A 14,305-nucleotide genomic window follows, 5' to 3' on the forward strand; every position below is an offset into this window, starting at 1 on the left:
GCAGGTGGAGATGTTGGAGGAGGTGCTCTCTGGAGAAGAGCTTCGTTCAAATTCTGAACCGGAGCATCGGAGGTAAGAGCAATCCTTAAAAACTTGCCTGAACCAACCCAGTTCCTCCTGGTCTGCTTGACCATATCACTTGCGACTTCTAGCTGGACAATAGCAGGACTTGGGTGGGGGAACTCTCTTTGAAACATGGTTTGTTTGCTGTCTTCTTCTCAGGTTGCTAAGCCTCATAGATGCTGCAATCGAGAAGCTTATCAGCATGTTGGTCCAGGAGAATCATCGGCTCATGCAGTGGGGTCTTCTTGGAGAAGGAACAGGAGCGGGCCTTCTGAACAAAGAGAAGACCAGGGTGCTCCCCAAGGATGAGCTTGTTGGTAAAAGAGAACCTCTTAAATACTTGCACTTTAAAAAGTGGGACTTACTTTATCAATGTTGCTCTCCTTAGGACTTTAACTGATAAGGGTCATAGTGCAAAATGTATTATCCATTTTTAATAATAAAGGCGAGATAAAAACAAACAAATGAATATAGCAAAGGTGCATTTATTAATAAACTTCTACTCCACCCATCTCAGCATTCAAGGAACTCTATTGGGTTCTCCGTCTGCATTCCTGATGGACATCTGTCCAAATTGAAGGCTGGGTTTGGAATCCAGTTAATGCTGCTGTTTAAATGTCTGACCCACCAAAGATTTGTGTCTTTGCATTGTCTCCATCACTGCTCCCAGAACCAGGTGGATCCTTAAAGACAGAAGGAGTTCTCCATCAGGATCTTGTCACAGGACTGATAATGCCCAACAAAGACGTCAACATGCTTTTAGCCAATCGGTCCACGAAATCTGCCTCCCCAGATCACTTTCTGCATCCCGGGACAGGAAAACTGCTCCCAATAGCTGGAAATGTTGGCTTTGATCCCATCCAATCCAAGTTGATCCCCATGGTTGATTTAGTATCTGGTAAGAATACACCTTACCAAAGTGTTTTAAGGAATGTTAACATTGTTCATATCTTCTGTTTAGAAGTTTCAATTTGAATTCTTCATCGTTCCTGGTCAGATCTACTTGTTTTTGACTGTCCATCACCTTGATCATTCTTGCTGTAGGGTTAGGTCTTTCCTGGTCTTGGGTTCTGTAGGTATGTGGTGGAGGGAACAAGCTCTGGACAACAACTGTGGGTTGTTTTAACCCCAACTAATCCATCATATTGCCCTTCAATGCTTGATCCTTATAGGTTGCTCTTGTATATTCTGTTTCTCTTTGGGGTTTCCGCTTAGGAGAGATTCAACATCGCTTGGACCTCCCAATCTTCTCCTTCGTTCCATATCCTGTTTGTCCCCAAACTGGCCTTCCAGGAAGAATGAACTTACCTGTTCTGCAACCTGAGAAAGTATTTAAGTTTGGAGGCCTGATGCAAGATCCAGTTACTGGAATCGAAGTGCCAATCCTTGCCATCACCGCTCATCCCCAAACTGGCCAATGGTTGACCTTGGGTGGGACGTACCAGAATCCTCTCACAGGGATGGTGAGCCCCGTCGAAATCGGAGGGCCCATGAAAGCACCCGAAAGTGGAAAAATTGTTCCTATCCTTGGTGTCAGCTTGGACAATAATACAGGTAGAGAAAAGACTTGATGGTTGGACTACTTTTGTTCAAGAGAGAGATAGGAGGAGGGCTCATGTCTTGGTGGAAAGGGATGGTCACTGAAAAAGGCAGCAGCTTCACTTCCAGTAATTATCAACCAACACATTGATAAACCCTTCCATTTTCCTGTTGTGGGAAAGACGAAGAGTGGATCACCTGTGTGTCTATGGTTACTCACTGACCTGGGAGTGAGATGGCAATGTTAAGAGTTTGTGGCTCCTGCTAAGGGTTCCTTATCTTTAAACTGGGTGGACTGGGCTTTCTCTCCATGGAAGATACCTACAATCAGAAGTGGGCATCCTTACAATTAGATGACTATAAAGTAGGACAACCCTTTCTTGCACATGGCACTCAAGGAAGGCACTCTTAGTCCATTCTTTGATGCCTCCTAAGGTTTGCTAGCATGGAATTACCACAATCTTGGAGGTTCACTGCTAGTCTTAGAACTATAACATCGAAGATTTGGAAGGAACCTTGAAAATCGTCTGGTCCAACCTTGTGCCCCAAGTCCAATCTTCCAGGAATTCTGAATTTTTTTTTTCAATTATCTATTTATCTTTTCTCTTTAACACAAACTTTTTCCTGTAATCCCTGGTTGAAGTATGACACCTTTCTATCTTTCCCCCAAATTTAACACTTAAAATAATACATAGTTTCTAGGGAATTCTGAATTGTTTTTCTTGAGCTTCAGTAGTACTCATCTCCAGAGGTTTCACTCGGACAATTCCAGTTGTTTTAACATGTTGAGTTCTTCTTGAATTGCTCCTTTGATCTTTAGGGTTTGACAATTATGGACCAGCAAGGACAAGGGAAAGCAAGATGGTTCTTTTCTAGAGAATGGTGTTTATTCTAGGTCTCCCACTTTTGATGAGCAGCCCAGTTATAGTTAAGAGAGGTTTGCATGGACTGCAGCCTACGTGAAAAGCCATAAAGAAAAGCCATGGATTTATTTTTTTTTCAAAATATTATTTCAGAAGCTAGAGGAAAAAAAATCAATACACTTTCCAGCTTTGTCAAATACAGAGGGAGAATGAATATATATTGACAATGGAGAGATTACTTGGAAGAAGGCAATGAAAAATAATGAAAAGACTCGATTCATTAAGTCAGCTGCCCCAGCTCCTTTGACTCTCTCAAAAAGTAGTTTAGCCAATCAATAAATATAATAAACAAGGCATTAAAAATAGGTTTGCTTTGGTCTTCTAAACTCAGAAGCTTAGAAAACGTTTCCCATTCTGTCCAGTGTTGTACCATCGATTTTTAATAATGAAAATCAACCTATTTATGATTTTCTGAAAATTCAATCAACTCTACGATACAGATTAAACGGAGGCAACCCCAAAATCTACTGGGCCTTGATTTACTTCACTTCCAGATGAATTTCAGAGAAAATAAATTGAGGTCCATTTCACAGAACATAACAGCCTACATCATCTGACTCCCTGTTGTGACACATCATAGTTTTAGATAGGTAGAACTAGAGGAGTGGTGTGGTGGCCCAGAGGTAGAGCACTCGTCTCACAAACAGGAGGTCGTGAGTTTGATCCTGGGTAGAGGCAGATGTTTTTCTCTCTCTGGACACAGTGAGAATATATCTGCTGAACAAATCTCCACATTGGTGACAGGAAGAGCATCCAGCCAGTAAATACTCTGGTAGCTCCATTTAGTGGCTCAGGATTATGGGGTCGTTAAAAGAAACTGATGACGGGTGGAAATAGAGTTGAAGATATCTAACAACAGTTGAGGTTCCATTCAGGATGAGCTGAGGTGGACTAATGTTCTCTCGCTGTCCTCTGAACACAGGAGTCGTTGTTCCGCTAGGAGGACTACAAGGTCCTTCTGGAAACCTTCTGCTTCCCGGAGATCCCTTTGTGGAGCCCTTGAGTGGCAAGATATCTCGCCTGCAGGGCCTCTCCCTTCGTCAGGACAAAGTAGAGCCTCATGCTGGGAGCTACCAGGTACTGTTGGAAGCCAATGTCTTCATCGCCCAGACTCTCATGGTGAAAGCTTTGCAGGAATATAAAGACTCCATCGGCAAGGATCCAAGCTCAACGGGCAGGTTGCCCCAAAGTCTCGATGGGCTAGAAGAAGCCATGAAAACAGCACTGGCCCACAAACTGGATTATTTGATGTACCAGATACAGAACCTGGAGAAGCAACAAGATGGCGCTTCCAGGGTCAAGAGAACTGGTGGAAAGCTGGGTAGGTGTTGGGATGGATTTTATTTATATATTTATTATTTCATACTTCTGAACCTCCCATCTCCCTCCGACAAGGTCTCAGGGCAATGTACTATTCAATCAATAAAATTAAACATTAAAACCAGAATAATTTATTTTATTTTACTTTTTGTAAATTTTATTTGTTTTAAAAACAAACATAAACAAACAAGACATAAAAACATCAAACTTTCTTCCATAGATATACAAACAGTGTGCCGGTTGGTTTACAATTTTTTTTGTGCATCCATTTCATAGTCTTCAGTTAGAGTTACATTGCATAATAGCTCATATTATCAATCAAAAATTGAATACCCTAGTATCATTATTAATCAATCATTTGACTATAGTTTTATTCATTCATATTTTATGAGATAACCATAATTTACTTAGTTTATTTTATAACAATTCATATTATCCTCCCAAATCTATCCTAAAAACATTTTGTAGATATAATAAAAAAGTACATCTTTATATATTTATTATTTTCTAAAAATCTACATATTTCATTATTGTATTTTATTATCTAACGAGTGATTAACAAAAAGGTCCCAAATTTTAAAACCAGAACAATTTAGAGTTTAAATAAATTAAAATTATAAAACGAGATTATATCAATTTAAAAGTGAAGTATTCCAAAATGGGGGATTAGCAGTTGTCAATACAAGCCAGGGAAGGGTTCTCGTAATCCCATGGTTGTGTGGAGCCCTGTGTCCACCATGCAAGGCTACACAACCAAGTTGTGACTCCTTTGCGGAAAGCCCAAAGGATCATGGAGGACTTCCTTGACCTCGGAGAACGAGAAGTTCCACAATGCTTAAGGATGAAGCTTTTGATGGAGGAGCTACAGAACTTACTGGTCAGAGACGATGGAAAACAAGAAAGAAAACTCGCTCTCTCCCCAGTTGGCTGCCCAAGTCTATTTTCTCCCTTCTTTTATAGTTGAATAGTTGTTATTCTATCTTTCTGGAGCTGTCTTGACTGTGTGCCGTGAAGTCATTTTTCAACTCCTAGCAACCATATAGATTCCCCCCCTCCCCCCCATGATGATCTATGCCTAACCTGGCCTTTCAGGTCCTCCAAGGATGCCCTTATCTATTCATCCTCTTCAAATATAGCTGTTAAATGCAATCTGTGCATATTTTATTTATAGATCTCACATATAGATTTTTGTTTATAAGCCGCAATAACTAGTTTTGTACATTGCAGAATAGTAGAGGAGGAGGAGGAAGAAGGGAAGGGAAGGGAAGGGAAGGGAAGGGAAGGGAAGAAAGGAAAGGAAGGAAGGAAGGAAGGAAGGAAGGAAGGAAGGAAGGAAGAAAGAAAGAAAGAAAGAAAGAAAGAAAGAAAGAAAGAAAGAAAGAAAGAAAGAAAGAAAGAAAGAAAGAAAGAAAGAAAGAAAGCCTAGCCACAAATATACATCTCAGGTAGTTTCTCCAAACCTTGGTCATTCATTGGCCGTCTGTAGTTCTGGTTTTAGTGATATGTTTTATCCTTATTCTAAACCAAATTAGGAATGATCAAGTATCTCAGCACAGAATTTTGGATGCCTGCTGTGTTTGGGGTGAAAATTCCAGACCCCGGAAGTTCAGAACTGATGGTTCCAGTCCTTGGCGTGGAATGTGATTGGAAAACGGGTCAGCCGATACCATTGGCTGGGGTGACAGAAGATCCTGATGGAAAAGGTAAAATCCGTTAGGGTGATCACTTTTGGCCTCCTTATTGTGACATCTAATTGGACCCCAAGATTGGTTCATCCTCCTGGTGTTAAAAAAGCCTTGGCTTTGCTAACTATCCCTGTCCAGTAAACCACAATGGGCTGAATTCGTACAACACCTGAATTATAAACCAATCAAACCACAATAAACATAGCGTGTAAATTAACCAGTGAGAACAATTAATCAGTGGAACAACTTGCCTTCAGAGGTTGTAGATGCTCTGGTGGGTTTTAAGAACAAAGGACAATCTTTGTTTGAAATGTTATAGGGTCTCCTATTTGAGTAGGAGGTGGGACTGAAGGACCCCTTCTAACACTATTAGTCTGTTATGCTGTCATTCATTTTATGATCATGTGTATCCATCCCATTAAGCTAAAAGCAAGTCCAGAATTGTATAGGATCTCTTATTATGGACAGGGGATTGGCCTAGATGACCTCCAAGGTCCCTTCCAATCCTATTATTCTATGTTTCGTGTTCTAAATGTATGGTGTCGAGCTGCAATGAGTTGTGAAGGAGCCATTATACATACTCAGAAGACCCATCTGAGCTGTATTGTAACTGACTTTTTTAAAAAGGAAAGGGGAAAATAGTGAGGGATGAGATGAAGTGGATAGTAAGTGGATATGGTTGCAAAAGATTTCCAAGATTTCACTACTGCTCAAGAGGAAACGGTGCAATTAGGTGGAAAATATGAGAAAGAAAACCGGGGATCGGTGCGGTCGAAATCTCAATCTGAAATGAGATGAGCAACCATCTTCCAAATTCAAGTAGGTTTTTTTTTTTAAACTGCTAATGAAAATGTGTCAACCTTGCCTTTATAAAAACTCTCACCTAAAGATTTGTCCCAAATGTGCTTTTTTTCAAGGGGCAACTGGACTTTCTTGTTTTTTCTTTGAAGATGTTTCTCTTCTTATCCAAGAAGCTTCTTCAGCTCTGGCTGAACAGTGGGGAATGGAAGGATTTATATTCCTTGCAGACAGCTGGTCATTTGCATCCTTTTAAATCAGGGGTCTTCAAACTTGACAGCTTTAAGACTTGTGGACTTCAACTCCCAAAATTCCTCCTCCAGTCATATTAGCTCAGGAATTCCGGGAGTTGAAGTCCACAAGTTTTAAACTTCCAAGTTTGAAGACCCTTGTTTTAAATCATTCCATTCTCTACCATCCAGTTAGAGCTGAAGAAGCTTCTTGGATGAGAAGCAAAACCTCTTCAAAGGAAAAACATCAACCAGAAAGTCCAATTGCCTCTTGAAAAAAGCGTCTTTGGGACAACCATGAACCTGGAGGACTGAGAATCTTCATAGACACCTAGAGATTTACTATCTTTGCCTGTCTCGTAGGCCTGGTTCCCATCACAATAGGCTTCAAAGCCATCGATCCCATCACAGGAGAAATGGGGCCGGTGATTGGAGCTCAGATCAACCCTTGGACCAAGACCATCCTTCCTGTAGTCCAGTCCCAAGGATGCTTGCCGAGGGAAAATATAGACCCTGACTTGGTAATGCTCTTCTACCATCTTTGGAGAGGGAGATTTCTCGTACGGATTCTCCAAAACCTCTTTGTAACGTGTGTCGTATTGACAGTTGGCCGCCTTGGCCAAGGAGCTGATGGCCAGACGGGCATATTGGCAGTCCCAACGGGAGAAAGAACAGGAGATATTTAAGGAGGTGGATCACCTGTCTCGGGATATCCTCGATGCTGCCAAGGAAGGAAAAATGGAAAAGGTGAGGATGGGATTTTCTCATGATGTTGATGGCTAGGAAGACTTAGGATACTGGCTTGGACTGGCTGTTGCCAACCAGATGCTTAGAGTTACAGTCCTTCCTAGAGGTGGGTATTCAGCTGGTTCTGACCAGTTCTGGAGAACCACTGGTAGTGGAAATTTTGGGTAGTTTGGAGAACCAGCCAAAGAACCACCTCTGACTGGCCCCGCCAACCCCATCTCTTCTCTGCCTCCCATTGATTCCCAGCTGATCGGCTGGGTCTCCTTTGGTTGCCCTGCACAGGAGAACAGAGCTGGAAAGCAGGTCAGTGGGGTGGGGAAGGAAGGGGGATTTTGCAGTATATCCTTCCCCTGCCACGCCCACCAAGCCACACCCAGCAAACCGGTAGTAAAAAAAAATTCAATCCCACCATTGGTTCTTCCCCTTCTACACTAGCCAGAGAGGATGGGTGGAACAGGTCAGTGCAATTCTTCATTAGGTTATTTTATGCCCAGGTAATCCTCAAGTTATAACCCTTCATTTAGTGACCATTCAAATGAATGGTGCAGTGTCCCAGAGGTGGAGCTCTTGCTTCACAATCAGGCAGCTGTGAGTTCGATCCTGGGTAGAGGCAGATATTTCTCCCCTCTGGGCACGATGAGAATATATCCGCTGAACAAAACTCTGCATTGGCAACAGGAAGGGCATCCGGCCAGTAAACACTCTCAGCTCCATTCAGTTGCCCAGACTGCACCCAGCAAGAGATTATGGGGACATTAAAAGAAGATGATTTAGTGACCGTTCAAAAAGGCAACAGCACTGAAAACAAGGGACAACCCTGCGATCACATGATTAAAATTGGAGCGTTGGGCAACTAACGTATGGTGGTCTTCGAGGGTCAGATGATCGCTGGGTTGCGATAAGCGAAGTCAATGGGGGAAGCCAGATTTGTTTAATGACTGCAAGATTTGCTTTACAACTGCCCCGATTCGCTTAATAATAGTGGCCAAAAAAAGGGGGTTGTAAAATTGGGCAAGATTCGCTGAACCACCACAGAAATTCTGGTCGCAACAGCGGTTCTACATCAAGGACCAGCTATTGAGAAACGGCTTTGTCTCAGCAGAAGACATACAAAGGATCCGAAAGGATAAAATTGCGGTTAAGAAAAGACCCTTGTGATAAAAGACATGGAGTGACACAAGTCCTCCGTTTTTAGATGAAGACTTCTCTTGATTCCACCTGTAGGTGTTGGTGCACGGGCAATGTTAGTCTTTCAGGAGAGGGCATGGCTTCGAACTCTTCTGCACGATCTACCAATCCATGTCTCTCAGCCCAGAAGTCTCTCTTTCTTTTCCTCTCCTGCAGTCCTGGTTCAGGGAGAAATTAAAAGCTGCTGACAGAATTTGCTGCCTCCTGGAATCGTCTTCAGCCCAAGAAACTCAAAGGCAGGCAAGCCGAGACCTGACAGCATCAGGAAACCCCGAACGATCTTTATGGTCGAGAGGTAAGGAAGGAGTTCTACATAAATGAAGTGGAATATTTGCAGAATATTTGGAGCGTTTGAAGCATCTTCATGAGTGGGTATTTAGTTTAGAGAGGGAGGGAGGGAGGGAGGGAGGGAGCGAGGGAGGGAGGGAGGGAGAAAGAAAGAAAGAAAGAAAGAAAGAAAGAAAGAAAGAAAGAAAGAAAGAAAGAAAGAAAGAAAGAAAGAAAGAAAGAGGGAGGGAGGGAGGAGGAGGGGAGGGAGGGAAGAACGAGGGAGGGAGGGAAGGAAGGAGGGAGAGAAGGAAGGAGGGAGGGAGAGAGAGAGAGAGAGAGAGAGAGAGAGAAAGAAAGAAAGACAGAAAGAAAGAAAGAAAGAAAGAAAGAAAGAAAGAAAGAAAGAAAGAAAGAAAGAAAGAAAGAAAGAGGAGGGGAGGGAGGGAGGGAAGAAGGAAGGAGGGAGGGAAGAACGAGGGAGGGAGGGAAGGAAGGAGGGAGGGAGAAAGGGAAGAGGGAAGGAGGAAGGAGGAATTTCAGGATTTGTCTGCATGTGTTGTGTAAATCTGAAGCAAAACAGGAGTTGATTTGATTGCATACCGGGTTTCTTTATTTATTACATTTAATTGCTGCCTATCTCGCCATAAGGGAGCTGTGTGATTATATCAGAATAACCCTGAAACCCAGCGCATGAGGAGAGGAGACCATGATCAAATGATGGTTTGCTTTCCAGTACAGTTAAATCTAGGTGGGCTGGTGGGGGCTGCTTATTTTGCATAGTCTGGGATTCGTGCAATTAAGTCCAGCATTGACTTCTGGGATGGTAAACTTTTCCATGGTTTTGCAGTGGGGGTGGAGCGGGGGTGGAGCGGGGGTGGCAATGGTTAGTCCAGAAGGTAGATTTACGCTCACCCACGCTTCCCAATCTGGGTTTGATAGCTCTAGTTGACAAGGATGAAAAAGAGCAGGAGGCCAAAGTCCAGCTGTTGCTGAGGAAAACTTTGGAAACATTGGCACAGTTCATTCGGAAAACACAGCTGGAAGATCAGCGGATCGAGATGCAGCTGAAGGAAGCCGAACGACATCGGAGCAGGAACTTCCACACCCGGGAAGCCATCAGAGAGAAATTCAGAAAGGTGACACCCACCCACCCACAACCCTGATGTCAGCTCATAAAACATTCCTGTGCCTCTTTTAGTAGTTGCCATAAAAAGGAGGGGGAAGCGGAAGTACATTCCAACTCTTATCTTTAAAAGATTGTAACTAAGCTACCAGAGCTTTTGCCCAGGAATATATTTAATTGGAGAACGTGATTGATGACACCTAGCCTGTGCTCAGTTGGAGAATCTGATTCCTGACACACCCAGGGGGAAGGGGGGAAACAGGGTCACAGGGGACTGTAAATTACCTATGACAGAGTTGGCGTCATACAGGGCAGTGCCAGTATGTCACCGCTAATGAATCCTTTGAAGTGTATTGAAGTTTGGCTCAAGAATCATGATTTAATTAGATAGAAGATAAAATTCTTTATTGCCAAGTGTGGTTGGACACACAAGGAATTTGTCTTGGTGCAAATTCTCTCAGTGTACAGAAAAGAAAATATATATTCGTCATAATGTTATGTCATAATGTACATAATTAGAGCAATTGCTGGAATCCTGACACCTGATCTACTGGGATCTCGGTTTAATTTCAAAAATTAATTAAAATAAAATTGAATTTTCCAGTTTCAAAAGGAAGTGTGTCTTTTTATCAATGGCTGCTCTACAGTTTTGAATTTTTGAACCTGTGACCGTGGGATGGTTGCAATTATCTACGACCATTTTTTTTAATACTTAATGACCGTTGCAACATCCACATGGCCATGTGATCAAAATTCAGAGGCCTGGTAACTGGCATGTACTTATGACTGTTGCCATGTCCTGCGATCACATGATCCCCTTTTGCGATCTTCGGACAAGCAAAGTCCATGAGAAAAGCCAGAGTCACTTCACAACTTTGTAACTGAGTTAATAATTGCAGGGATTTGCTTAACAGCTGCGGCAAGAGAGGTTGTAAAGTGGGCGAAACTCAACCAATGTCTTGCTTAGCAACATACTTTTTGGGCTCAATTGTCGTTGTAAGTTAAGAACCGCCTGTATTCACTTTCTTATTATAAACAACTAGGAAATGCACCATCCAGAGCAGTAGAAGGATTCAAATAGTTTTACCACCAGTTTGGTGGGCATGGCTTGGTGGGCGTGGATGAAAAATTTAGACATGACCGCCATAAATGAGACAGAAACACACTAAATTCCCTTCCAGACCAAGCTGCATCTCTTGACAGAATTCCAGCAACATGTCACAACCCAGCAGACCAGAGTGGAGACTGAATATTGCAGGCTGGAACATCTGCGACTCTTGTCAGATATTGTGGCCTCCCAAACAAAGGTATGATGTCCCTCAGCCAGGCTGGAGATGCAACTTGGAGTCAACCTCTCACCGGGGGTTTTAAGATGTTCATCCTGGATGAACCATCCCTTGTGGGAATAGGTGTCTCTCCAAACCAAAGCTTATTCCTAAAAAGAGAAGATTTGTGACCCAGGATTGGACTGTGGAGTCCTTGGTGCTGTCTCACCAAGCTCTGTCGGTTGCTTGCAGACATTTCATTAGCCAACTAGGTTACATTATCAATGAAGTTACCTGTTTGGGTAAGGAAATGTCTACAGAAAAACAACCAAGCACACAGATGCCCCAAAGGTGCTAACAATTAGACTTTCTTTGTTTTGTTTGAAGATGTTTCGTTTCTCATCCAAGAAGTGAAGAAGCTTCTTGGATGAGAAGCCAAACGTCTTCAAGCAAAATGAAGTCCGGTTGCCTTTTGAAAAAGCATCTCTGGGACAACCATGACCTGGATGACTGACAATCTCCATGGACATAAACCAAGCACAGAGGACACTAAGGACCTCATTCTTCTAGCAGAAGAAGATGGTCTAAGGATAGTGCAAAAAAAAAAAAGGCCATATTTTGCAGAATCATAACCTCTTTTCTCTGTCTCAGGACTGCCTCTCTGGATCTTCTCAAAGCTTCATGAACTACCCAGCAGCAAGATTCTACAGCATGGCTTCTACTCCTTGTGGAAGTTGGGAGGTCATCAATAAAAAACTGATCCCCTTGCTGAAATCGGTGCTCCAAACTCTACAGGAGAACAAAAGAGGTTCTTCATCTCCTGAGGAACATCAGGAATCAGGAGGTACCACTGACCATGTTGTCCTGGCCATGTTTTTTTTTAAAAAAATATATACTAAGGACTGGGGTCAGAAGAGGTCTCGAATGTAGGTCTTGAAGATTGATTAACAATCTTACCTTTTGGCCAAGGTTGAGCATGCCGCGAGACCTCTGAAGTCCTCAACCCCTTTTTATAGTTCTCAGAATTCCCCAAGATTGCCGCAGAAAAATAAGTTGATGTGATGGAATGTAGTCTGGATTCCCAGAAGGGAGGGGATGCGTTCCAGAGGACCAAGATACAGCAAAGTCTAGATTGGTTGATTAGAAGGAAGAGCGCTAAGTCATCTCTTCCCTAGCAATTCCCAGATTGTATCTTTAATGATGCAAATAATCTGCTTCAGTTTAACAAGATTGGCATCAGGCTCCAAAAGACCAAGAAAGACGTGTTGGGGTTCTTCTTCTAAGCCATTTCCTTTATTGTTCCTCATCTAGAGACAGAAATCTTGCCAAACTTCTTAAAGTGTAGGATTTCAGGAAAGTTGGTTTTGCTAAGTGCTAATGTATTGTAAGTGCTCCAGAATCTTTATTAAAACAAATAAAGTGTTTATATATTTTTTTTAATGGAACAGAAATGCCTGCTTTGATTTTTCTGGCAGATGTTGACAATTCTTTCCAGGATATTTTGGATCTTCAAATGGTTCCTAAATCTGGAGAACTTGTCCCTGTACTTGTTTCAAGTCTTTCTGCGAGAGAATTTGTAATCTACCAGTACGGCATTGTCATTCTGCAATTTCTCCGACCTTATATTGGTGTAAGTGTTGAAAAAGTGCAAGTGCCTTAAACAAACAGTTTCCATTCTGCATGGGATCTATGAAAAAAAAATATTTAAAAGGAATAGTGTATATTTTAAAACTTTAAGAAATGTTGGCTCTAATCAATGGATCAGCCTGGCTTAAGCAGGATAACTGTGCTACGTTCCCTCTTGTTGTTCTCCCCCTCTCTTCCAAAATAGTAGAAATAAAAATAGGAGTAATTACTATTTTGAGAAGTAAAATTTCTTTTTTCACCATTGCTGTCCATCCAACTGTCTCTTGTTTCAATTTTCCTCTCTTTATGCATGAGATACTCTCCTTGTTTTCCCCATCGGTTTTAGCCCTTATACATGAAAGCAACTGCACCTTCTACCAATCAAGGTGTTCTCTTCCAAATGCTGAACAAATAAAACGGAAAATTGGGGTTTCAAATTTTCTTCACGAGACAATAAAAAAGAAAAGAAGGGGACAAAAAGGCCAGAATACATTCCCTCTAGCAGCCGACACCCAGATAAGCAGGGATTAACTCCAGACAAACAACCAAAAAGAAAGGAATACCCTAATCAAGAAGCTACCAAGGAGAAAAACACACACCTGTACAAACACTAGGAGAGCAAACTATTATCAACAGAGAGAAAACATCACGCACCTCACACTGATGAAGTTATCTAGTTGGGTAATGAAACATTTGGAAGCAAACAGCCAAGCCCAAAGAGCATCAAGCACTCCAAAGTTCAACCCTGAGCTAGAAATATTCTCTTCTCTTGGAATTTGATTTCCTCAATGAACAGTCCAAATGAACTTGTTATGCACTGTAGTTTGAATTTCCATCCTGGATTGGAAAGCAAATCATAGCCACCGTTTCCGGTTACTTTTAGGCTCCAGAGGTGGAATTGTGCCTGGCCTCCAGACTTCCTTCTAGCAAAGCTCCTGGGAATGCTTTCAGAAACACCTTTTATTACCAGGTAAGCTATCCTGAGTGGAAAAATGTAACAGGTACGGACGTAATTCACGCACTGCACTGTCCTATTGGCTTTGGGATAGATAGTACACTTTCCGCACAAGCCCTGTTGTGGCTAAGAAACTATGATGAAGGTTCTTTAGCTGGATTCCACTAACCAGTTGTAGTTCATTCCATACAGCAGGAGTAAGTACACCATGACTTAATTACAACCCACTCAAGAGTGGAAGGAAAGTTCAAGAAAAATCTGTGCATCTGTCCAAAAGTGTGTCAGTCCACGGATCCAGTTGGGGTTGTGGTTATCTCTTAAAGAGGCAACGCCCGTGTTCTTTTTGATGGGTTACTACCTATTGCAACTTCGTTCCCGTCCTCCATCTAGGCCCCAAAACCTGGAGGAGATGGTTAGGTCATCAGAGCACGGTTGAAAACACAACTTTCAGAGTGAGTGAGTCAAGGAGAGTGTTCAAAAAGGAAAGTGTGATGGAGAATTTCCTAAAGATTACAAACTTGAAGATCGTGGGTGTCGAAGCCTCAGAGTCTTACGGAGCTCCATTTTTCTTTT

General features: G+C 42.3%; 1 protein-coding gene across 1 annotated transcript; it reads left to right on the forward strand.

The window, feature by feature from the left end:
* The first annotated feature begins 262 nt into the window (after positions 1-262).
* Positions 263-12,811, forward strand: LOC148125071 (uncharacterized). The gene is made up of 12 exons (XM_087938761.1): positions 263-380; positions 734-961; positions 1,279-1,617; positions 3,448-3,846; positions 5,378-5,548; positions 6,922-7,079; positions 7,165-7,305; positions 8,650-8,788; positions 9,709-9,899; positions 11,068-11,193; positions 11,803-11,995; positions 12,627-12,811. Exons 1-12 carry the CDS (start codon positions 266-268, stop codon positions 12,809-12,811), a joined length of 2,385 nt encoding a protein of 794 aa, XP_087794887.1. The 5' UTR covers positions 263-265.
* Positions 12,812-14,305: the final 1,494 nt, after the last annotated feature.

The sequence above is a fragment of the Pseudonaja textilis genome, chromosome 9 (assembly GCF_049901715.1).
Source record: "Pseudonaja textilis isolate UNSWEBS1 chromosome 9, rPseTex1.2, whole genome shotgun sequence".
NCBI lineage: Eukaryota > Metazoa > Chordata > Lepidosauria > Squamata > Elapidae > Pseudonaja > Pseudonaja textilis.

Coding starts and splice junctions, on each gene's coding strand:
- LOC148125071 (XM_087938761.1), top strand. CDS start 266: ATGTTGGTCCAGGAGAATCATCGGCTCATGCAGTGGGGTCTTCTTGGA. Junction 1,618..3,447: donor CAGCTTGGACAATAATACAG/GTAGAGAAAAGA, acceptor CTCTGAACACAG/GAGTCGTTGTTCCGCTAGGA. Junction 7,080..7,164: donor AAAATATAGACCCTGACTTG/GTAATGCTCTTC, acceptor TCGTATTGACAG/TTGGCCGCCTTGGCCAAGGA.